Here is a 24,175-nt window from a genome sequence, read left to right on the forward strand (position 1 = left end):
ACATGCAACCCGGGAGAAAACCCATTGTTAGAAAGGTCCTGTTCCCTGACTGAAGACAAAAGAGGCACTATCACTAGACACCTCCACACAGACACAAGGACAGGGTACCATTTAGGCTACTGTCAACAAACCTATGTCTGCCACTAATACACCCATACTGGTGTATAGTTCCAAGTCATGCCAAATGAACAGCACCCTGGGGCTGGTGAGGATGGACTTGTGGCTGACTGTTTGGGTCACACAAGAAAGAAGAGCTGCTGCATCTGGTCTCTATTGGTCCTACTCCTAGGTACTCTATAATATGGGTGATCAAACACTATATTACTCTAAACAAAAGCTCTTAAGAGCAAACTAACGCACTTAACAGTAAATGTTACACTTGTAACTGGTTGACACAGCTCTATGCACAGTTGGCAATGCCAGTTCATAGCTAATGAAAACAGTCCTGACACTATTTATCATCTTGGACAGCACCATGATGATCATGATAACTCTTGGCCTCTTGAGCAGGCATAGTGTTCTACTGAGATATTAGGCTTTGTCACCAGGGCAAAGGCTCTGACCCACTCTTCTACAGCTACACTCACTCTAACCTCGCAGCACCAGGCTTTCTCTGGGGAAAGCCTGGTATTCGTTTACGAGCCGTTTGATCCGGTCTAGGTGGAAACCACAAGCAGAAGAAGCGGCGTCACTTTGTTTTGGTTCCCCCCGTTTATTTCCCCAATCCCTATTAAAATTCTCGAGTAGCCTAGTGTAGTCTTGCCAGTCGCTACGAGTTGGACTAAAGGATGCATATACCAAACTAATTTTCCAAAAGCAAAACTACGCCACATCAAGTGGTTTATTAGGTAGGCCCTAAAAGTATGTCCTTGAGCGCAGGGGAATTATTTTGGGTTAAAGTTCCGGCCAATGTGTAGTCCCTCTAGGACTACAACATGGCGTAGAGTGGTTTCCGCTCCCGACCGGACCAAACTCAGAATAGTGAAGGGATCCCAGGCTACACTCACTCTTATTTGAGCTCCACCCTGTCACAATACCAAACTGGCAGACCAAATGCAGACACAGTATCCAAGTTCACAGATGTTTATTAACACAACCGGTGAATGAGGAGAGGGCAAAATGGCAGTCAGGCGGGCAGACAGAGTGAGATGAATGCAGGCAAAAATACAACGTGCAAAAAACTGTAACGATAACAAGTGACACCGAAGTTCACGAGAACAATGAGTACTGGCTAAAAGTGTCTACCACCAACCACTGTTGGTTGTTCAACTAATTGGCAATGAGTGGAGTGAAGTTTAAATACTGGGAGACTGATGAAATGATGGCAAGCAGGTGCGTTAACTAACTGGCTAGAAAGAGGAGGCTGGGAACAGGTAGGCCAAGTGGTTAACTGGAGCCAAACCTACGGCCACACACACACACGCCCACACTGACAAGACAAAGACAAACAAGGAAAACACGCGGCACTGTCTGGGACTGTGACACTTCCCACCGGGAAACCTGATCCAGGTCACGGCACCTGCACGCTTGAGATTCAAGCCTGTGTCTCCCGCACGGGAAAACACACTAAAGCCAACATCCACTAGCCTAACAAGGTAAATCTGAGTTTGCCAGAGGAGATATTAGGTTTTTGGTCATCAGGCAGAGACTCTGAGCCACTCTGCTACTGTAGGGCAGTTAGTTGGCTGAGGAGGGATTTCCTAGCATGCCTTGTGTGTTCAATATTGTTCTCTTATTGTGTTATTATTTGCCATGGGGAATGCATTGGGAGGATGCATGTGTGGTTGAGTTAGTTTGTGTGATTGTTAGTTAGTTGTGTAATTGAGTGAGTTTATGTTCATGTAGCTATTTATTTCATGTGTGTTTGGGGGAAACGCTGTGATTAATAGTTGTCATTGACTAGAGTTGGTTTGGTGTTTTTATTGAACCCAGTTCATTACATTGATGTCAGATGTGGGATGTCATCTCTCAGTGATGAGTGATGAGCTATTTTACAAAGTATAAAGAGTTCCACACCATGGAGGCCAAACTGGTGGATGAAATGTTTTGTAGGTTCAGGGAAAAAGAGGAGCTCTACTACAGTGACCACTGGGATAACTTTGAGGCCCAGTTGTTCAAGCTGTAAGCAGCTGGGGATCCGGAAAACCAAGACCAACCTAATCCATCCCCAGAGCCATGGGCTGGTGGAGGGATTTAATCAGACCTTGCCCTCCTAGGTCACCATCCTGACAACCCAACGACAGTGACATTGGGACCCCCACTTGCAACTGGTCCTGTGGGACTATAGAAATTGAATTGTAGTGAAGGAGTCTATGCGTTAAGGAGTGGCTCTCCTTTTTGGTAGAGAGCTCCAGACCCTGGTGTGTGTGTGTGTGTGTGTGTGTGTGTGTGTGTGTGTGTGTGTGTGTGTGTGTGTGTGTGTGTGTGTGTGTGTGTGTGTGTGTGTGTGTGTGGGTGTGTTTGGGGGGGGGGGGGGTGCTGGGTTGGATTACTTCACACAGCTATGAGAGAGAATGTGAGAAGGACGTTGTTAACTGACCTGGAAAGCTGTGGTCCAACAGAAACAGGCCTATGACATCCATTGCGTGGAAGAGGTCTTTGCATCCGGGATGGGTGTTTGTTTGACTCACCAAAACTTCATGCTAAATGAACCGGACGATGTGCTGTGTTGGCCATGCTGTCAGACATGGTTTACTGAGAGTGCAGCTGTTAGGTGGCTGTAAGGTGGTCATACATTGGGACCAGCTGGCACCTTACTTCTCCAGACCCAGAGACCCAGAGAAAGAATAGGACCAGATTATGTCCCTCCACACTGGATATTACTTCACAGGCCTCTGAGTAAGGGTAAATGCAATAGGGGTCTGCCTCGGCACCTCCGGGACTTCGTGCTGGAGTAACAAAGAGTTATAGTAAGAAGGGGTACTGCAACAGTGAGTCTGTCAAGGTTGACATGTAACAAAAGAATGACGTAAATACAAGTCTATTTAAAGTGCCCTGCAGACTGGTAGTAAGATTGTAGGCCTATCGCTAATATAATCAGACTAATTTACGTTACTATTGTGAATCAAAGAATTTGCAGTTCATCAGTTGCATACCAATCTAGTTTGCCAATTTACAGACTTCCTCTGTATTACCCATCGATCTGTCTGCCAGTTCTGCCTGCCCATCTTCCTGTCTCTCTGTCTGTCTGTCTGCCTGCATGCCTGCCTTTTGGAATCCTTGCCTGATCCATTCCAGGATTCTGCACTTTGGTCCACTTGCCTGACCCTTAACAGAAACCTCTTGGTGGGGGGGATGTGTGTGTGGTACCCTGTGGGATCTCCCAGCAGGCCTCCAGGTGCACCTGTGTTTGTTATTGTCCTATTAATGTGTTATTATTTGCCACAGGGAATGCTTTGGGTGGATTTATGTGTGTGTTTGGGAGACACCATCAGATCAATAGGGGTAGCTGTGTGGGGCCGGGCACCCCACAGTTCATAAAAACAAATTCAACAGATATTTTAAATATACATGTAGGCTATGATTAGGCTAGAGCGCTAGACAGTGACATTTCACATCAATTTGTATTCTATGAAATAAATGACATGGAGCTTATAACATTGCCCCCTCCTTGCTTGAGAAACACGCCATCCTAAGTAATTAAACTAAAATTACTCAATTAATTAAATGAATATATTACATTAAATCACGAATTTGAAGTTGTTTTGAGTGGTCAGTGCATTTTCCACCATGGCCCTGGTCAGCTGTAGACACATAATACAGAATATAAGTAATTATGATGTGTGATTGAAGATCTGCTTGACGGTCTGTAACGTCACCCATACATATACTAACCTTTCTGTGAACAGACCAGGCCCGCCATTTCCCTGAGTGCTTCTAGTCCTTTAAACCCAACACACAGTAGCGGCGACTGGCGATACGAAGGCAGCGGAGACACTGGGATCTAGTGTGTGAGATCGGGATGAGAGATACCAGGCAGGGACACGGGGCGAATGAGTCAGCGAGTGGACTTTGTACCACATACACTGCCACAGCTTTATGAAATCTAATTAAATCAGACGCGTACTTTTAATTGACGGAGGAGCAGTTGAGGTGGCGAAAGTCTACGTTACCATTTTTCTTGAATCATTTTTCTTTATTCCGCCCTCCCCTGGTCCTCGTTTTGCATTGCCTATAGGGTTTTACTTTTGTTTTCCACAAAGGTGGGAAGGGGGGCTGTTTTGGTGGTGTTTTTTTTATTTTATTTCTATTTTATTTTTTATTTCAATTCATTTCGAACAAGTATTGAGGATTCTCTGATTGTTGGTTGCATCAATTAAGGAAGATGTCGGGGCAGAGCATTACGGACAGGATAACTGCAGCCCAGCACAGTGTGACGGGATCCGCCGTGTCCAAAACAGTATGCAAGGCCACTACTCATGAAATCATGGGGCCGAAAAAGAAACATTTGGATTGTGAGTATCTCATAAACAACACGACGTGTCATCAGTCATACAACATAAAATGTATAGAGTAGTATTCACTGAGTTGTTGCAGCGGTGGTGAATGAGGCAAGGCCCCAAAGCCTCGGGTTCAGCTATGCTAGCTGGTTCCTGTCAAACAACAGCCTATGTAATTCACTGATAACAACACGACATAACAACATAAATACGGATAGCATAGTCTATAGTAACTGGCCTATAACCTAAAGTGAAAACGACGGTTTCATACCATTTAGAGCACGTATTCGTCATCAGTGGTTATCGAACTAGCCTACTTAGCTTTGGTTATTCATCCAGTAGCCTACAGCTGTCTTTATTGTCTTTTATTATTATTATTTAAATCTCCATTGTAGCCTGCTTGCTTGGAACTTATATACTAGGCTGGCCACTACTGGGGGGTGGTATTGTTGTCGATATGTAAACGAATAACCCAATTTGGACGCTAAGCTGAGTAGCCAAGTCTGTCCATATACAGGCCTAGATTTCAAAGTTACATGAATGGTTGTAATTCCATTGCTCAGTTGGGTATACACACGCATCCCATTATGCACCTGCAGCCAGTCAGGTGGAGCCAGATGTGATGGATCATAAGCATGAACCTAGAATCTTGTAGCCAGGAGATATTGTACTGTAATATCTGTTATTGTTCTATAGGTTCTTAGCAATATTGTAGACACTGGGAATAATATAGACACATAGCTTAGATGCTATCTATCTTCAGCCTGTGAAAGGGGTTTCTGTTTTTGCAGAGGACCCTCTATTGGCAGAGGACCCTAGCTAGGTGGCTGACATAAGGATGTCTTCCTCTATACTCAAGGCAACCCGACTACCGTACTATAAATACTCTATAGCACTTTTAATTAATGTGTCATTATAGTCCGAAAGACTCTTCCTGGTTGCTGCACTTAGATATTCAACACTGAATTCCTCACTGCTGCATACTTTATTTATACTGCTAATGTGATCCCGACTCCAGCGTTGTAAAATATCTTCAAAAACAATAAAAATGAAACATATAACATCGTAATGATACATTTTCTTGTGCAAGATTGAAGAAACACTGCAGAATTGCAGATAGGAAGTTTCTTCATTTGGTCACTTACGGTGAAAGTTTTGACCTGGCCTTTAGTCTCACACCTGTTGTGTCATTCACATATTTCTACAGGAGGAGTGAGTTGGCACTTGGCAGTGTGGAAGTCTATTGGCTGAATCAAACTTCAGTCTCACCCATGCTCTGACTCTTGAGAAAACTGAGTCTACAATTCGACGACTCCTTGTCCAGAATGTCCACACAGTCTGCAATAAATAAAGGAGGCTTCTGGGGTCACTGTCAGAACAGCCTAAAAGCCAAGTTTATGTTCAGTTGAAAACGTTTTTCCCCTTCACTTTAACCAATGGATTAAAACCACCAAAGTTGTCATGGTCCTAGTATTGCGTAGCTGTAATAGTGCTTATAATGTAGTAATATTTCCTCCTCACTGCACAAATAGAACATCTTTCAGTGACACTTTTTCATTCAGACAGCACTTATACAGTATGCAAATCAGCAGCATTTATGTCACCATACTACCTACCATGGATACAAGAAGGATACAGTTGTGTGTAATTAATAAATGTGAGTTTGCAACTTGCAACCCAGGCTGAAGTGAATATTTAGGAGGATGCTTACAACATGGCACTGGTTACCCCTCCCCCATGTTTCCCTTCTTCCTCATCTCATCTCACTATCTTCTCTGAGTAATTCAGCCAGCCATGCTAACTGCTGCTTCTCTGGAAGGTTATCCTGTCCTACTTAGAAACCCCCCTCCTTTGAAAACAGTCAAATATAGGGCACAAAGGCAGGCCAAATTATGCTGTCAGTCTGATCACTGCTCTGAATGGCAGGAGCACTTGTACCCTGCTCTGACTGGCATCACTCAACAACAGCACCAGGATGAACATATGCACACATTTGAGTGCCCTCATGCAGCTGTATGAAGAGCATGATGAGCTGGTACAAAACATGCGTGGGTATCGGTTAATGCACTACCATGAATGCCAGTGTACAGTGTAACAGCAAAAACCGAGACAGACAACCTGACCAAGAAATGTGCTGCTCTCTCTGTATCAATCTCCTCATCTACAGTGGTTTTACATTCTGTTGTTGCTCCAGAGCTGAAATTGTACTGTATTTTCTTAATTACTTTGCAAACTCGTAGATTATGCTTCAGTATTTTTCTGTGTATGCAGCAGTCCGTGAGCAGATTTGGATAAGATCTCATACCTTAACCGGATCATTTCAATAATATGTTTCAGCATACGTAGTGTGTCAGACCAACAAATATATTAAGTTTAGTACAGTGTAGCAAACTGGCTGAAGTGTCCATTAAGGTTTGAGTCATAGCAAATTATCAGGTGAGCATGTTCATTAAGTAAGGGATAACGTCTGGCCGAGCGGTCGAGAAATAAAAGTCCCGACACTCTGATTTGTCTCTTCCAAGTGTTGCGCTGGGTGTCCCCCCAGCGCAACACGGTCGCCTTGGAAAACAAGGAAGTGTTGGTCAAATGGAATCCATTTTCTGTGTTTACATGGCTCTCATGTTGGATACGGCATAACATGCACGCAGTGCAGCAGGTGCTCTGAGGCTTTGATTAGGCATCGGTCTGTTATAGAGCGGAGCGGTCTGTTATCAAGAAATAACAGACCGGGGTGCACGCTGGCCTACTGGTCCAGGCGCATACCACTTAGGCATTGCCACATAGGCATGGATGCCTGGCGGCGTCGCCGGTTCAATTCCCGATCCGGACAACCTTTGCCGCGTGTCACTCTCCATCTTTCCCCATTTCCTGTCAGTCTACTGTCCTATCCAACAAAGGCATAAAAGACCAAAAACAAATCTTTAAAAAAAAATAATGATAATAACAGACCGCTGGAACAGAAAGTTTCTCGCTGATCCAGGCTAGTATAAACAGCCTCAACACAACCACATTGGCATAATTTAAAAATAACTGAGAATTCTTTCCCTCAGTGCACACACAATACTATATCTGACCAATTATGTTAGGGGTTGAAACTAAGGTCTCAGAGGCACTTGCCAGTCGGGTACAGATCATGTTCTCCGTTTGCTTGTGGCTAAAAGCCCCAAATGCGAAAAAAAAAAGATCCATATTCGTGTAGCCAGCACCTTAGTGCCATAGCCAGACATGTTAGTATTTGAAAATTCAGACTGAACGTGACCACAATGCAGGCAAGGTTTGCTTTATTAATTGCTAATTAATCTAATGACACACATTTCCACTTATCTTTTTTGCTGGGATCAAAAGTATTCTTGCAGATAACAATACCATTGGCTACCACTTACAGTTTGTCATTTAAAAATATAACATTTAAAATACTGTAAGTAGGGTTGCCACTTTCCAACATTTTGGCCATCCAATGAGAATGAGGAGCAGCGTTAGTTAGCTTTACAGCCTCTTTACCACTCAATGTGTTATCTGGTCGATTGATTAATAACCATGTCACAAATATTAATCTGTAAAATTAAATCGCACGTCCACAGATGGACCAATTTTGAATTCACTATGGCAAAGCTAAGCAGTGTGTGCTTACTGTAGACTATTTAGCTACTTGTTTATTTAGAGATAATCACAGACCTAGCTTAAATTACAATACAAAATGACTGAATATTTTACAATACGAATAACGGTGAAGGCAAGTAGTATCACACTACTAGCAAACGTCTTTCATGAGTCTAATAATGCAAGGCACATCATATTGTGCGAATGTGCGTGTGATATCTTATAAAATTAAATGCAGTTTAGATGAGTTCAGTTATTTTGGCAGTGGTCCAGATTCGTGTAGTGGAGCAGGTGATGATTATGTGCTTAGCTTAAGGGTACATGTGATTGTGAAGTGTCTCCCACAGAGAGATGAGTTGTCATTTATTTGCGTTCATTTAGTGTCTAGGGTTAGAGTTGTATGCCCACACAGGGCAGAGAGCCCTGCTGTTCACTCAGAACTTTATATTCGCCACATAAAATGATGCTTATACAGCTTCACAGTTTCCTTATGGATAGGTTTTCACTATGTTATTGGATCTAATTTCTTAAGTTTGGTTTCAGTATCCAGATAAACACACTAGCAAATATTGTTTTTATGCTAGTTAAAGAGGTAGTGCCATAGTGTTGTGCTTTTTCTGTTTTGTATGTGTCTATAGAGTTAACATTACTCTAATCAACCACCAGGTAGGGTTATAATGTGCACATTTGCCTTCCCTGAGTATTTTTGGTTTCTTACTGAAAGCTGAAAGCTTCTAAGTCAAAAGGCCAGATCGAAAAACACAGATTTAATGACATCATAAACTCATCCCCTCCCCTTTTACCATACACCCAACACTGTCGGTGTGGCTAACTTCAGCCTGGTCACCACCCACCTGACAACCAGGCATACTTAATGAACTGGTGGGTGTGGCCACATAAAAACATAATTTTAACTAATTCTGTACACTTTCTTTGGAAAAAACCTTCCTTCTAGTATAATCATAATACCTGATCATCATGTTTTAGAGCAGTGGTTCTCAACCTTTTCAGGCCGCGACCCCCAAAATAATCATATTTTAACTGGGGACCCCCCGAAGAGTTAGGGTTACCCTAACCCAAGAGTTGAGGCATCACATTTTGTATAACACAGTTCTATTGTGAAAATAGCAGATCTACATGCTCACAACGCCTCGCGGTGCGAGGCGTTGTGAGCATGTAGATCGTCTATTTTCACAATTTCTGCCTCTAATATTTGACAATTTGCCCAATGTTTAGTTGTCATTTTAGAGGTATTAAAAAGTCTTTAAATTGTCACTCTAGAAATGCGCAGATACCCTCTATACACTTAAACTTTATGTTGGTTTGTTTACTGTTGAGTGAGAAAACAGTGTTGTACATTAAGTTAATCCTCTGGGGACCCCCCAAAATAATTTGGGGACCCCCCTGGGGGTCCCGACGCACAGGTTGAGAACCACTGTTTTAGAGGGTGAAAAAAATCATGGCACACCATCTTTAAAGCAACCTGTAGGTCGATCTGGTTCAATTCACACACTGTAACACTGACCATTCTGTTTCCTCTCAGATTTAATCCATTGCACCAATGAGATGAACGTGAACATTCCGCAGCTGGCTGACTCTCTGTTTGAGAGGACCACCAACACTAGTTGGGTGGTGGTTTTTAAGTCTCTTATCACCACACATCATCTAATGGTCTATGGCAATGAGGTGAGCTGCTCTATTATGGAGTATATGATGAGATTATAGTGTATACCATAATCGATGTACATACTTTTACGTAAATGTAAAACAATAAATAATAATATTATAATCTCTTCAGACTGACTTGGAATTTGAAAAATAATAATGGCAGATTATGACATGTATTTTCTTTACCACAGCGTTTTGTCCAGTACTTGGCTTCAAGGAATACGCTATTCAACCTCAGCAACTTTTTAGACAAAAGTGGGTTGCAAGGTAAAATATGATGATTTATTTATTTCTATTCTAATTTGTGTTACATTCGTGTTACATTCTTTTTAGGGTGAACATAATTTATTAAGTAAATTGAGTACCTGAGACGAATAACAGTTTTAAGACCATATATATATTTTTTTAATATAGATATTTTTTGATTTATCTGACTGTAAACCACAAACAAGTCATTTTTAATCTGTTAAATTGTTAATGCACTCCCCCTCATTTTGTTCAATTGTCTGTTTTAATGTTATCTGCTCCCTTTGTCTGCTGAATATTTCTTGTACGGACTTGTTGTTCCACAAACTGTTGGAGATATACTGTTTTTCCACTTTCCATAAGTATTATGTTTTATAATTCCTAATATATATGAGTTAAGTAAAACAAATCTAATTCCTCAAAATGAGGGGGGAGTGCATTAAGAATTTAACAGATTAAAAACGTATAGTTTGTGGTTTACAGTCTGGTAAATAAAAATATCTATCTATCTAAATATAAATATCTATATTCAAAATGAAATAAAATATGGACAGTTTTTCGTCTCAGGTACTCAATTGTTGATGGTTATACTACTAGTTTACGTGACTACTCTTTCTTTCCTAGGGTATGACATGTCCACATTTATCCGGAGGTATAGTCGATATCTGAATGAGAAAGCTGTTTCATACAGACAGGTTGCCTTTGACTTCACTAAAGTAAAGCGAGGGTAAGGATCTATCTAAGAATCCAGGTTTCGTTTTAAATGTTTACTACATTATCTCTCACACAGAAGTCTTTCTGTGTCATTATCTTTTCTCTCTCATTCTTTCCTCTTGTGCTCTGACACCCCATGTGTCTGTACAGGGTGGACGGTGTGATGAGAACCATGAATACAGAAAAGCTTCTGAAGACGATCCCCATTATTCAGAACCAGATGGACGCCCTCCTTGATTTCAATGTGAGTTTAAGGTGAAGCCACCCATAGCCATGCTGTTCTTGTCTGGGGTGCGCAGACTGTATTCATTCCTGATGACTGCTGAAATCGAAAGTAAGGTGCTTTGATCATAGTTAGCATGCTGACCATTTTGCTCGTATATCATAATTAACTTCGCGTCACAAGACTCTCGACCTCGGAGGAAATTCTGGTATTCGTTCTACAACTAGCCGTGTTAAAAAACAAAACAAACAGTGGTTTATGGTGGTTATTTCGGGTTGTTGTTGTTCCCCACATAATGCGAATCAATTAGTTTATTCTTGCTAGAGAGGGAGAAACGGCTACCACATCCATGGAAGGCAGCAGGCGCGCAAATTAACCACTCCCGGCACGATGAGGTAGTGACGAAAAATAGCAATCCAGGACTCTTTGGAGGCCCTGTAATTGGAATGAGTGGACTTTAAATTGGTGGTATTAAATGGGTAATAATAGAGAGCAAAATGGGAACCATGTGCATTGCGCAATTTTAGCACTTGAATTGACTCCGTTTGTTGCAACAACATGCATCAGCTGACATAGTATACTGATGCATTGTTTTACATTGACAAAACTAAATAAAGAAGACTTCAAAGGGAGTTGATGATAATTATGTTTTTCAGGAAACTGTTTACACATACCGGTAGTAATCATAATTGATTCCTTGTGGTTTAACAGTAGTCATTTTGCCAGTAAAGGTACAGTAGAAGTTTCTGTTAAAGGGATATTCCACTTTCAACAGGGAAACACCTTATGGGCTTTTCTCCCCACACATTTTAACCATGATAGATTTATTAAAAACACCCATTATGTTTTTTCTGGTGACTCATACTACCCTCCTGTTTTTAATGAATCTATCATGGTTAAAATGAAGTTTGAAGTTACAATGGTGTGTGGGGAGAGGCCCTGGAGGGCCTGGTAACATTTACATCAAATATCTAAATATTGAATCAAGCAAATTAAAAACAGTTCAGGGTGTTCATAAAAGCCTCATTAGACGATACAATTACCAAAAGTTTTTGTTGAAAGTGAAATATCCCTTTAACACCAACAGTGACCCTGATCCGTTACATTCTGGCCAAATGTTCATACCCTGCCAGACATCCCACTGTAACCTATGGCGCTGTGGATCGGCTTGACCCTGTCACACTGAATTACATTCTATCCACTTTAAGGGCCGTCCAAAACCAAGAATGATAACTAAGAAGTTTTAAAAATCCCTCTAACTCAAGTGCATGATAGAGTCATCCACGTTCCTCACCACAGTAGAGAGAATGATATAGTTGGGATCACTTTCAGAGCATTTTAATGAATGATATAAACACTGCCAGCCAATCAAAATCCATCTGAAGTGAATTTACATGGCATTTTGATCTCACTTGTAGAAACTGTTTTACAAACTTTCAAACTGTACATCACAAAATGTGTATGTGCGCTAGGGCTATAAAAATAGCCCAAAATTACGTTCAAGTATTCCATTAAAAACATATCACCTTTAGCCAACCTACTGTACCTATTGATGGGAAGATAATGCTGGCCCTATATGTAAAGATTTGTGACTGTTTCCTACAGGTCAATGCCAATGAGCTCACTAATGGAGTCATCAATGCTGCCTTCATGCTGCTCTTCAAAGATTCCATCAGGCTCTTTGCTGCCTATAATGAAGGAATTATTAACCTTCTCGGTAAAACATTTTTATTTATCACTTGTGTCAGTTGCAGACTACTTTTTTCATTACAAAAGCTAGAATGACAGTGACACATTACTATTAGACCAAGTTGGAATATGTTTGGAATTAATCTGATCATTGAATATCCAAGGCTTAGTTTCTCAGTTTGGTAAATCAAGTAATCTATTTCAAACCCACATTAGAAAAATACTTCGACATGAAGAAGACCCAGTGTAAAGAGGGACTGGACATATACAAGAAATTCCTCACTCGAATGACACGGATCTCAGAATTCCTTAAAGTAGCAGAGGTAATTTGTGTTTATGGTTCATGATTTATTTTGTATCCTCATTATCGGGATTACTTTAGAAGGCTGGCTTACGCATTGCTGTACGTACGTACACCAGTGGTACCAATGTTGACTTGGTTTACATTTTTGCCTTACAGCAGGTGGGGATTGATCGAGGAGACATTCCAGACCTCTCTCAGGTGAGCATTTACACAACAGCTGGGATTAAGAAGGATCCCAGCAAGCACTCTTTAATTTAAACTCTGATCAAGCACTTGGCACAGAAATCTTCTTTCTTTCTTTCTTTCTTTCTTTCTTTCTTTCTTTCTTTCTCTCTTTCTCTCTTTATAACACTGCCCTGTTCTTTTGCCTTATTTGCCTTTCACATTGTTCTTCTCCTCTTCAGCTCAGTCCTCTGTTTTAAGAGCTCTGTCACTCTGTCCAACAATATACTGTACATAGTACTCCGCCCTGCACAAATGTTCTTTAAGATAAGACACTTTGCATGATGTCCTTTTCTAGCGCATGTCTCCGACAGAGGTCTTCTTCTTCTTCTTTTACTTTGTACAGTAAATAAAGGTGAAATGTTGTAAGTGTGTAATACAGGAAGTGTATGACTAGGGTTAAAGTCCAGTCACAGCATATCAGCCCACTGACATGTTGACCAAGAACTGTAGTAACTAGTATTCATTAGATTGCACATATTGTGCTGGGGAAACATACAAAATTGTTTCACCCCAAGGACTGCGGTTAGGATAAATCTATCTCTAACTATCACCACCTTTATATTCTGTATTTTCCCTTATCTTTCCACTTTAGTTCACAGTTTGTGTAAGTACTATCATCTCACTCTACTTCCGTGTCTGTGACTTGCTTTAGTGTTGTCTTTTGCATGCCTCTGCTTCTGACTCTGTCTCTACATTGTGATGAACAGTTGATAGGAAAAAACGATGTGGTAAATTATGCTCATTCTGTCACCTGAGGTATACACCAATGTAGCTCATCTAATATGGCTGCCCAGTTCAACACCGTACAGGTGGTTGAAAGTGCCGTGGCGTATCATTTCACTCTGATGTTATTCTCAGTCATCCACAGGGCTAGCTTTTCAGTTGGAATGCAGTCATTAATCAGTGGTGGGCAACTTATGATTCAAGGTTTTGCCATCCTATTGGGGACAACAACAACAACAACAAAAAAAGATTTACCAGATTGTGTTACTCTAGAATTGAATATAGACTTTGCAATCACAGATATAAATCGGCTGTGTGTACAAGCTGCCACATTGCTGTCTGCTTTTGTGTGTTATATTATAGAAAGCCTAGTTGCCCTCCACTGTCTTAGATGGTCTCTATGTATATAATCATTTACATTTTCTGTGTATCAACAACGTGCTGATTGTATGTCTTTTATCATTACAGGCTCCCAGTAGCCTTTTAGAAGCTCTGGAGCAGCACTTGGCCTCGTTAGAGGGCAAAAAGGTGAAAGATTCCACAGCTGCCAGCAGGTAGGTTCGCCGGGAAATTGTTCTTTGGCATGAATTTCTCTCTAGTCAATAGCGGCGGATGATATTTGATCTCTTGATAATGGATGTAACGGTCCATGTACAGTACAGTATTGAGAGTGCATTCCTGTGTGTTTTTACCCTCAGGGCCAGTACTCTGTCTAATGCCGTGTCGTCACTGGCAAGCACAGGAATGTCTTTCACCAAGGTGGACGAAAGAGAGAAGCAGGCAGCACTTGAAGAAGAGCAGGCGCGACTCAAAGCTCTGAAGGTAGCAATCTTCCTTGAAAGAAGTTTAGAAAGAAATTGAGATGACTGTTATTTTGGTTGTAGCATCTTTTGTTTGAATGGGACTGCTTCCCTGCTTAGGAACAGAGGTTGAAGGAACTCTCCAAGAGGCCTTCGTTTGCTACAACGGATACATCACCAGTGTCCACCACCGGGGGGACTATCAGCACAGCACCTGCCATTGACCTGTTCTCCACACCCAGCTGCTCCAATGGGTACAGTTTGCATCTTATTGTGATGTTCTGCTCCTGTTTTACTATGCCTGCCATCGTGTTTAATCACTCTTTGGAGGACATCTGATTACACTATTGTACCACATTTTATAGTGCATTAATGTAATCCTATATAAAAGGATATTGGATATTGATGTTTTGAAGTGGCACCACAAACGCACCGTTCACTGGTCAACTGAAGTGGATGATAGTCCACACCACAACTATAACAATGCTATTCTTCAATGATATCGTTTCGATCACTTCGGAGGGATTGAACGATAGAAACATTGACAGCCAACCAAAATCCATCAGAAAGACATTTGGGATGCAATCGGTCTCAATCACCATCAGAAAGTTTTGTTGTTAACGGAGATGATGATGAATTATGAATTAGCGTTATCAGGTAGGCTGGCTGGCATTTCCTCAGGTACAATCATCTTGCCTCCGTATAATTTATCATCTTAGTCAGATTATGCATGCATCCTATTCCATACAACTTTCAGAACCAGTGAGATGGAGACCTCTCTCTCTCTCTCTCTCTCTCTCTCTCTCTCTCTCTCTCTCTGTGGGGGTTCTGCCTCTGAAACAGCTGGCCTACGCAGTGCGTTCACCAGTGTGGATGCTCACATAATTGTCGTTATAGTTATCGTGCTTGCTGTGAACAGCCCTTAATGGGGATGTCTGCTTTTCTCTGTGCAGTGCTCTGAAGATGGAGAGTGACCTGTTTGACATGCAGCAATCCTTCCAGCCTTCTATTCAGCCTGGCTCTACTGGGCTTCCAGTGGCAACAGCCTGGGCAGGTAAGGAGCCTCCTCGTGGCCACGGAGAACTGTGGCTGTGGACTTGGACCAGCAATAAGAGACTTCTAGCCATATGACTGTCAGCCGGAGCGAGAGCAACCTGTCTGCATTTCACTGTTTGTCTTCAATTAGGATTAAATATAGTATACATTTTAGGGATGTCCGATATTGCTTTTTTTTTACCGATAACCGATATACCGATATTGTCCGACTCTTAATTTCTGATACCGATATTAACCGATACCGATATATGCTGTCTTTTTCACCAAAAGTCAACAAATTGTCATGTAACATCATATATCTAATAAAATAAAATATCAATAGTAATCAATATAAAATCTAATAAATCTAATATAATACAGTGATGTTAAGTTTTCAATGAAGTGAGTCCTGGGACTGGTGGTCATTTGAGTCCCGCTAATCTTGATTAGATGTAAGCCTATTTAACAGTGCAGAAGCATTGTCTGTTATGGTCTCTGTTGTCCACTGCCCCCTGCTGGAACTGGCTTAACCAATCCAATCTAAATTAAACCCACACTCAATTCAATGTTACATGATCTATTTAAACATTATGATTATGAAAATAATATTAAATAGACGATTTGCCATTATTTATTACCTAAGATTGTAGAAATGTAATTTTTGGAAGACATTTCTGAAATGTGGAGAGGGTCATCTTGTGGTCCTGTGGCTCTCTAGTCGCTGCTCTAAGGCCACAGCCCAAACACTGCTGACCACCAGGGCCATGTCCATGTCACAGGATGTTCTCAAGCTGTTCTGCATGCTCTCCCTCTCTTGTCGTCATCTAACTCTGACGTTCACTTGTTCTTCTACCATTTTCTTTTCTTTCCTTCTGCCTGCCTAGATCCTTTCACCTCTACTGAAGCTGGAGATGATTCCATGCCAAACCTTAACCCTTTCCTCTCAAAAATTGTTGTCGATGCCGCTCACTTACCCGTCGTGTCTTCAGACGGTGTTAGCTTTTCCTCTAGGACGTCTGGTCATGAAATGTTTGGTGGTAATGACTCATTTTGTATCTCTCCTCTCTCTATCTCTATCTCTCTCTCTCTGTAGTCACTCATTTATAACAACACTTATAATAAGCATGTGTCTGTCGTGACTGCTTAGTTAATTGTTTAATTTCAGTGTAACTACAGTAGGTAGTGTTAGCAGAAGCTTAAGCCGTGTCTTATTTGTCTACCTTTCATTGTCGATCTCTATATTTTATACCATTGCTGTAAATTCATTAACTTGAAATTATTCAAATGTTTTAGCCCCAAAAGACCCCCCCCCCCCCCCCCCCAACATAGAAGCCAGGCTACCCTTTCCCCTTACGCAGAAGCTATACACGCTTTACAGTTGTATCTCCTGGATCTTGTCTCTCTTTTGATTATAGTAATAATATGGTTCTGTGTTGCTTAGAAAAGTTATGTAGAGCTATAAGATGATCTGTTTTTCCTTTCACCAATACTATGTTTGATCCTCCAGATCGTTACAATCCCTTTATTGACCCAAACTCATCCGTTTCAACCAATTACAAACGCACAGTGCGGATAGAGCACTCCATCTCAGGTACTTGGATGGTGCACCATCTCAGCCTATGTTTCCTGAGCCCCCCTGGCAAACATAGACACCTGATCCTATACAATATCAATGGCTCATATATGCAGTTAGTGGGGTTTATATTTACTATAGGGTACAAAATGTTGATATATAACTATCCTTCCTGATCCCCATACTATATGGTCATTACAATCCTATTTTACAATATTTTACTTTCCTTAAAACTATTTATGTCTTATGCAGTTAGTTAATGGAATTGTATTTTAGACGTTTTCTTCCTGTTTCATTGTTATTATTTCTGTCTTTCACGCTTGCCTCTGGCCTTGCCTTGACATTTGGCCTTGCCTTGGTCTGTTTCTCTCTCTCTCTCTGTCTTCCTCTTCCTGCTACCTGTGGCCTGTCAGACTCCTTCTGTGGTCCAGTGTCCATTGCCCAGCATCTCCCACACCAGGCTCCCTTTCCTACTGAACCCTCTGTAGCAGGTCTATTCAGAGGTAGCGTACTTAAGGCTCCCTCTAGTGTACACATTCAGTACTACCTTGCAACTATCACAGTTCTATATTTATATACTGTGGTGTGCAGCCAGTGGTTACTTAAAAAAAAGAAAATCTCTGCAGTTCAAGGGTATTTTAAAAGGTGTCAACATAGCCTGTGAAAAGGCCAACAAACTATGTTTATACAAGATGTACTTAGCTCATCTAGAAGTCAAATAGACTCATTATCCAAATAAGATTACAAGACACAGTATTGTTGATTTAGTCCGCATAATAAGCATTGTGATGATAACAGGCATTCTACAGTGCATGTACACAACCTTTTATGAACAACAGCATCACTAACATATTTTTCAATCTCTGTTCCACTGTGTTAATCGAGTATGCGTGTTTCATTCTTTACACTTGAGTACACTTGAGTCTTCCTGAAACAGAGATCCAAAAAGCAAACACATCATAACGTTTTTCAGGAAAAAGTACAATAACTGTGTTCATTGCGATGATGAATTATGGTGACCAAAAGCAATCTTTTGGAGAACAATTGAGTTTCATGACTTATGGATATGAGGTATATGTATATCTGGTGTTGGATAGATGGATCATACTTGTTAGCTGGAGAAATGCACTGTAGGTTTTGATCTTTTCATAGGCTATATTGGCCATAACAGCGAAATAAAATAACATTATTGTCCTTTAACCACATGAACCTAGTATGAGGCAAACATTCCCAATTGCATCATGTTGTGGGTTGTAGATAGTCTATTTTCAGCAATGAGATTTGTATATAATATATGGGGTTAAAAGTGGTTGTTTCAGAGGTGCTAATAGGTAGCCTAGCTGGAGCTAGACATTCCAGCCATGTTAAAACAAGGTAGGGATACTGCAGTTAGTTAGCTAGATGCATTAGTATCTAGGCTGGCCCCAGGCTAGCTAATAGGTGCTAATCTGGTACCAGTGTGCCATAGGCACTGTGCTCTCATCTAACTGGCTAACACTGAATCCAAAGACAAACCCTACATTTATCTTGAGTAATTCTACCTCCTGCATCTCAACTGTCTCTCTCTCTACTCTCTTTCAAAAGGATACTCAACGGGACAGGCTCAGCAGACAGCAGGAGGACTCCAAGTGGACTTTGAGTCAGTATTTGGAACCAAAGCCACGGGCAGTAACAGCCTTGATTCAGATGGTGAGGAGGTCAAGCTGCATTTCATTTTTCACAGTTTTTAAAGTCATGATGTGTGACTTTTTCAATTAAACACAAGTTATTTTTTATATAATCTTTCACAATAATCAGAAATGTACTAGGAATGTATTTGTCTCTTTTAAAGTTAATCCATAACGTTTCTGGCAAAATTCTGAAGCGTTTCAAAGAAATATCCTCAGCGGGCCTATTTGTTTTGGAGTAGTACTTCTGTATTTTTTAATTGAATTTTTGAAGAAAAAAAAAAACACATCTATTTCTATTTTATTTTTATTTTTTAAACAGGGCTTAAGTGGTTAACCTAAGGCTACATTTTTACATTTATTGTATTTTGGTAATCTGGTTATCTGTCTTCTCAGATATTCTAAAACCCACAATGACAGGCTTTAACCAGGGGATGGCCTCTAATCTGCAGCCAGAGAAGTTGGTGTCAGATGACCTTGACTCATCCCTGGCTAACCTAGTGGGCAGTGAGTATCATGCTGCGTTATCCTGCTATGCAACGATGTTTGAAGATAAAGTTGTTTTTTTGGGGGGCAAACACTGTCGAAGCAAGCAGCATATCGTCGCTGTCGGGTGGAAACCTTGTATGTCCTAAACCAGGGGTCTTCAACGTTGTCAGGCCAAGGACCCCTTAGAAGGACCCCTTAGTTGAGAGACAGATGAAGCAGGGACCTTTTCATAGACATAGTTTCATTGTTTGACAGCACGATCATCAGTGTATTTTAGATTCATGTCAATTTGTGTTTTCAGATATTTTACCACTTGAACCGTCCATACTTAATAAACTTGACCTTTCACTCTGTACTTACTACTTAGTCTGCTCTTTTTCCCCTCTACACCAGACCTCTTTGCCGAAAATAGCCGATCTACAAGCTCACAACGCCTCACAGCACGAGGCGTTGTGAGCTTGTAGATCTGCTATTTTTGGTTAAAGTTCTCAGAATATGGACACTAGGGTTCAAGTGGTTAGTATAAAAAAAGGAGAAAAAAACTTTCTATAAAAAAAGGAGAAAAAAACTTTCTATCACTCAAAGATTTGGAGGACCCCCTGTAGTAACTCTGAGGACCCCCTAGGGGTCCTGGACCCCCTGTTGAAGACCCCTGTCCTAAACTGTTCCTTTTCTAGCATTGGAAAAGTGTACCTCTGTTCCAATGGATCCAACATAGTTATTATTTAGTCACAAGCTCTTTTTAATACTTTTCATTTATTCGTTAAATATTTATAAAACCCACAAACAGACTTATCTACTTTAAACCTGGCGTTAAACCTGGTGTCCCTATTTTGGGCATGTCATTCTAGGCAAAAGCATTAAACGTTTTCAAAATGTGTTAAAAAATAAGTGAATCGCAACACGCAACAAACAAGGAAAATAAATAGGGCCTTCATTTACAAGAAGAAGCGACGATATGTTCATATCAACTTAACATCATGCATTTTACCGTAGCTAGATTGCAATAATTATATCTGCCGACAAACATTGAAGGACAGACGTTTAACATTTGCTGTACAAATGTCCTTCTTTTTTCTAGATCTTGGCATTGGCAATGGCACATCAAAAAAGTAAGTACAGTATTTTCTGGACTATAAGGCGCACCTGACTATAAGGCGCACTGTCAATGAATGGTCTATTTTCATACTGTTTTCATATATAAGGCGCACCTGACTATAAGGCGCACATAATAGACGCTACCGTTGCGTTATGCATCCAACAGATGGAGCTGTGCTAAAGGGAATGTCAATGTCAATGAATGATCCATATATAAGGCGCACTGGACTATAAGGCGCACTGTAGTTTTTTGAGAAAATGAAAGGCTTTTAAGTGCGCCTTATAGTCCGGAAAATACGGTAAGTGAGTGGTGGACACTGGCTTTTCATTGCCTTGCACTGTGCTTGGTATTCAGATGCAGGCACTAATATGAACTGTTTTAAATGATAGTGACATCCACTGGAGTCAGCCCGGGGAGAAGAGGATGACCGGCGGAACCAACTGGCAGCCCAAGGCAGGTCCCTCCACAACCTGGAACCCTGTCTCCATGGTGATACACACACGCCTTGTACAGCACCTCAGTGGTTCTCAACCTTTTCAGGCCACGACCCTCAAAATAATCAGATTTGAACTGGGGACCCCCACGCTGACGAGCACTAAGAGTTGAGGCATTACATTTTGCATGACATGGTTCTATTGTGAAAATAGCAGATCGGCTATTTTCAAAATGTTTTACTCATTTTAGAGATATTAAAAAGTCCTTAAATTGTCACTTTAGAAATGTGCAGATACCATCTATACATTTAACTTTCTTTTGGTTTGTTTACTGTTGAGTGAGAAAACAATGTTTCGCATAATTAAGCTAATCATCTGGGGACCCCCCAAAAATAATTTGGGGTCCCGACCCACAGGTTGAGAACCACTGCAGTACTTCAATGATCATGCTCAGTACCTCAATGATCATGTCTTCCTGTGAAAGAATAATATCCTCGTCATACTTTTCCCAATTTATTTCTGTTACTTTGATCCTTTATTTGTGAATGTTTTTCGTTCTAATGTTGCAGAGGAAATTGTACTGTTGTATATTCGTAATAGTCTTATTTGTTTTGTCCTAGCCGAGTTCAGCGATGACGTTTTCTGCTACCACGCCAACGGGCATGATGGGATACGGCATGGTCAGTAGGATGTGTCCGTATGCAGTGGCACTATTAGTCATGGTTACTTTACAATGCATTGCTATTAGCTTTAGCCACTTACTGACTTTTATCCACAAATTCAGCATTTTACAGAAACAATTTATCACTTGAAATAATGAATTAATGAATCCTCTTTCTTTCCTTTCCAGCCTCCACAGATGGGCTCCATGGGGCTGATGAACCCACCCAGTATGATGTACAACCAGCCAGTAATGAGGCCACCCAACCCATTTGGCTCTGTGTCCAGTGCTCAGGTGAGTGTCAGGGTGTGGGATAATGACAATGTATTTATTTATTTATCAGTGCTTTGTCACAATGAGAGGTTACAGTACTTGTATCCATTACATTTTGTCATATAGTCGGGCATTTTTAAGCCCTGTTTTAGAGTGTGGATATACTGTAGTCTACTCCCCCAGCGATGATGACAGTTTTACACTTGACCCCCTGCCGAAGTCAGTTAACACCTTTCCTTATGATTCCCTATCTTCTCCACACACAACTCCTTTGTTTTTAACCTATCATTTGTTTATAATTCTATTTCCCAAACTAATCTCCTCACTTCTTAACTATTTTGCAAAGACTCTCTCTCTCTCTCTCTCTGACTTATCCTCCAACCCTCCTACTTCCTATGTCCCTGAAATAGCCCTCTGCAGCCTCTAGTCCTTCCAGCCAGAGTCCTCTCCGAGCCCCTGGACAGGACCCATTTGCACAGCTCTCTCTCAAGGATTTCTTGTAGAGCATCTCTTTAGGTACAGCATGTTCTTTGCTTGCAGACACCTGCATGCACCGCAAACCCCTCCCCTTTTCTGCTTTTCATTTTGATCTTCTTTTTTTTCCCCATAATGCAAACATGCTGTCCTCTTCTTCATCTGATAGAATTATACATTTGTTTTGTTTCTGTCTATGCTATTACTTTGCATTGTGTTGCTCTTGAAATTGTCTGAACTTGGTGGTTAACTTGGAATATTATTTGTATCTCTGTATACGTAGATGCTCCATTTTTGCTGCCAGTTTTTTCTTAGTTTTTTTTTCCCATACTGCAAAAACCATCGGCGATATTCCTGAGTCATCTAGCCAGCTGGCAGCTATAGCTGATTTTAGCTGTTCTTCGGGATGTTGGATTTTCTCTCTAAAAGAATAAATAAATCATTGATCATTATCACTGCTTGCTGTTTGCTAGCCTGGGCTGGCTTCCAATTTCGGGCTTTTGATCCGGTTGGGAGCGGAAGAGCTCCTACGTTTTTCTGTAGTCCAAAACGGACTACACTTTGGCCGGAAACAACGACCGGAAACAGTTTTAACCCGTACTTGCGCATGCGCTAACTACTTGCGCATGCGCTAAACTGGGTTGAAACTGTTTCCGGTCGTTGTTTCCGGCCAAAGTGTAGTCCGTTTTGGACTACAGAAAAACGTAGGAGCTCTTCCGCTCCCGACCGGATCAAACGGCCCGTTTAGTAAACGAAGACCAGGCTTTCTCTCAGGGGAAAGCCTGGTGAGGCGAGGTTAGCTGTTTGCCATTGCAATTTTGGCTCATTTGAATGTAACAGTTATGCTTGGTCTGATCATATGTAACCTGTTGCCTCCTTTACAGATGCAGTTCATGTAATATGAAGGACATGTGTCTCTCAGAAGATGAAGCACTCAGCAACAAGAGTTGTCCTCGTTGCAGTCTTAACTCTTCAGAGAAATGCTCACACGTGCACACACACACCCACACACACACGCACGCACACCAAATACAAACATGTCAAGAACATTATGGTGCAATGACTGTCAGAAAACCATGGTAACCATGTCCAAATGACATTTGGAAGATAACTCACACCCATTATTCTGTAATTTGTCCAAGACGTTGAGTGATGCTGCTGTCTAACCCCCCAAACCACCCCTATAAGGGTTCCTCATCCATTTTACAGTATAATCTGTAAAGTTAGTTATGGATGCTGAGGAACTTTGATATTATGTATTTGGAAATACTGTGGTTGGATGTAACGGCTTGATGTTCTCCTGGGAGGGGAGGGGGAAGCAGGGGGTGGGGGATGAGAGTCCTTCCCTTTCTTGACCCCATCATCGGTCATCCATTTCCTACAGTTATTTAACTGTCACTAAGTAGTGATGCTAATGACGTTTACACCTGTTTTAGTTTTTGTCTTTTTTACCGTGTTTACAGTAGACATTCCTTGTGTGTTGTTTGTATTTATTTATGATTATTGGTTTAAGATTGGGGAGGGGCTTATTGTAAAATCTACAGTACATTGAACACCTGTGGGAGTGCTTCAGCGTTAAACATGGATCTCAGACTGTATTATTGAGAGGTAGAGTTTTAAAAAATAGCTATTATATTAAAAAAATACACCTATAAGCGGAATGATAGAGCACTAAATATTCTCCAAGTTTTGTGTTAAGAACAATTTTTACTAGATGAAAAATTTCACAAACTCCATTTTACTTAAAGTGCAGGGGTTAGAGTATGAGTCAGTTATCTACAGTATATAATCAATTCTGTGCCTAGGGTTTTTGCAATGGAACAATTTTTCTGTCTAGTT

The 24,175-nt window shown here is 41.0% G+C and overlaps 1 protein-coding gene across 5 annotated transcripts; it reads left to right on the top strand.

The window, feature by feature from the left end:
• Positions 1–3,935: 3,935 nt before the first annotated feature.
• On the top strand, positions 3,936–23,683 carry picalmb (phosphatidylinositol binding clathrin assembly protein b). 5 transcript variants are annotated; one of them, XM_080732260.1, is made up of 23 exons: positions 3,936–4,454; positions 9,583–9,725; positions 9,899–9,974; positions 10,578–10,680; positions 10,818–10,911; positions 12,496–12,607; positions 12,796–12,902; positions 13,040–13,081; positions 14,300–14,385; positions 14,530–14,653; positions 14,752–14,885; positions 15,585–15,685; positions 16,551–16,703; positions 17,174–17,257; positions 17,653–17,768; positions 18,847–18,928; positions 19,303–19,413; positions 20,477–20,507; positions 20,884–20,983; positions 21,549–21,608; positions 21,779–21,883; positions 22,273–22,378; positions 23,221–23,683. In XM_080732260.1, exons 1-22 carry the CDS (start codon positions 4,325–4,327, stop codon positions 22,363–22,365), a joined length of 2,187 nt encoding a protein of 728 aa, XP_080588386.1. In that variant the 5' UTR covers positions 3,936–4,324; the 3' UTR covers positions 22,366–22,378; positions 23,221–23,683. The 5 variants fall into 5 exon arrangements, with proteins under 5 accessions (XP_080588386.1, XP_080588382.1, XP_080588383.1 ...); XM_080732256.1 differs by lacking the exons at positions 16,551–16,703; positions 17,174–17,257; positions 17,653–17,768 and having other exon boundaries at positions 18,824–18,928; positions 23,221–23,678; XM_080732257.1 differs by lacking the exons at positions 16,551–16,703; positions 17,174–17,257; positions 17,653–17,768 and having other exon boundaries at positions 14,758–14,885; positions 18,824–18,928; positions 23,221–23,678.
• Positions 23,684–24,175: the final 492 nt, after the last annotated feature.

This window comes from Nannobrachium achirus (assembly GCF_963921795.1).
Source record: "Nannobrachium achirus genome assembly, chromosome: 8".
Lineage (NCBI taxonomy): Eukaryota > Metazoa > Chordata > Actinopteri > Myctophiformes > Myctophidae > Nannobrachium > Nannobrachium achirus.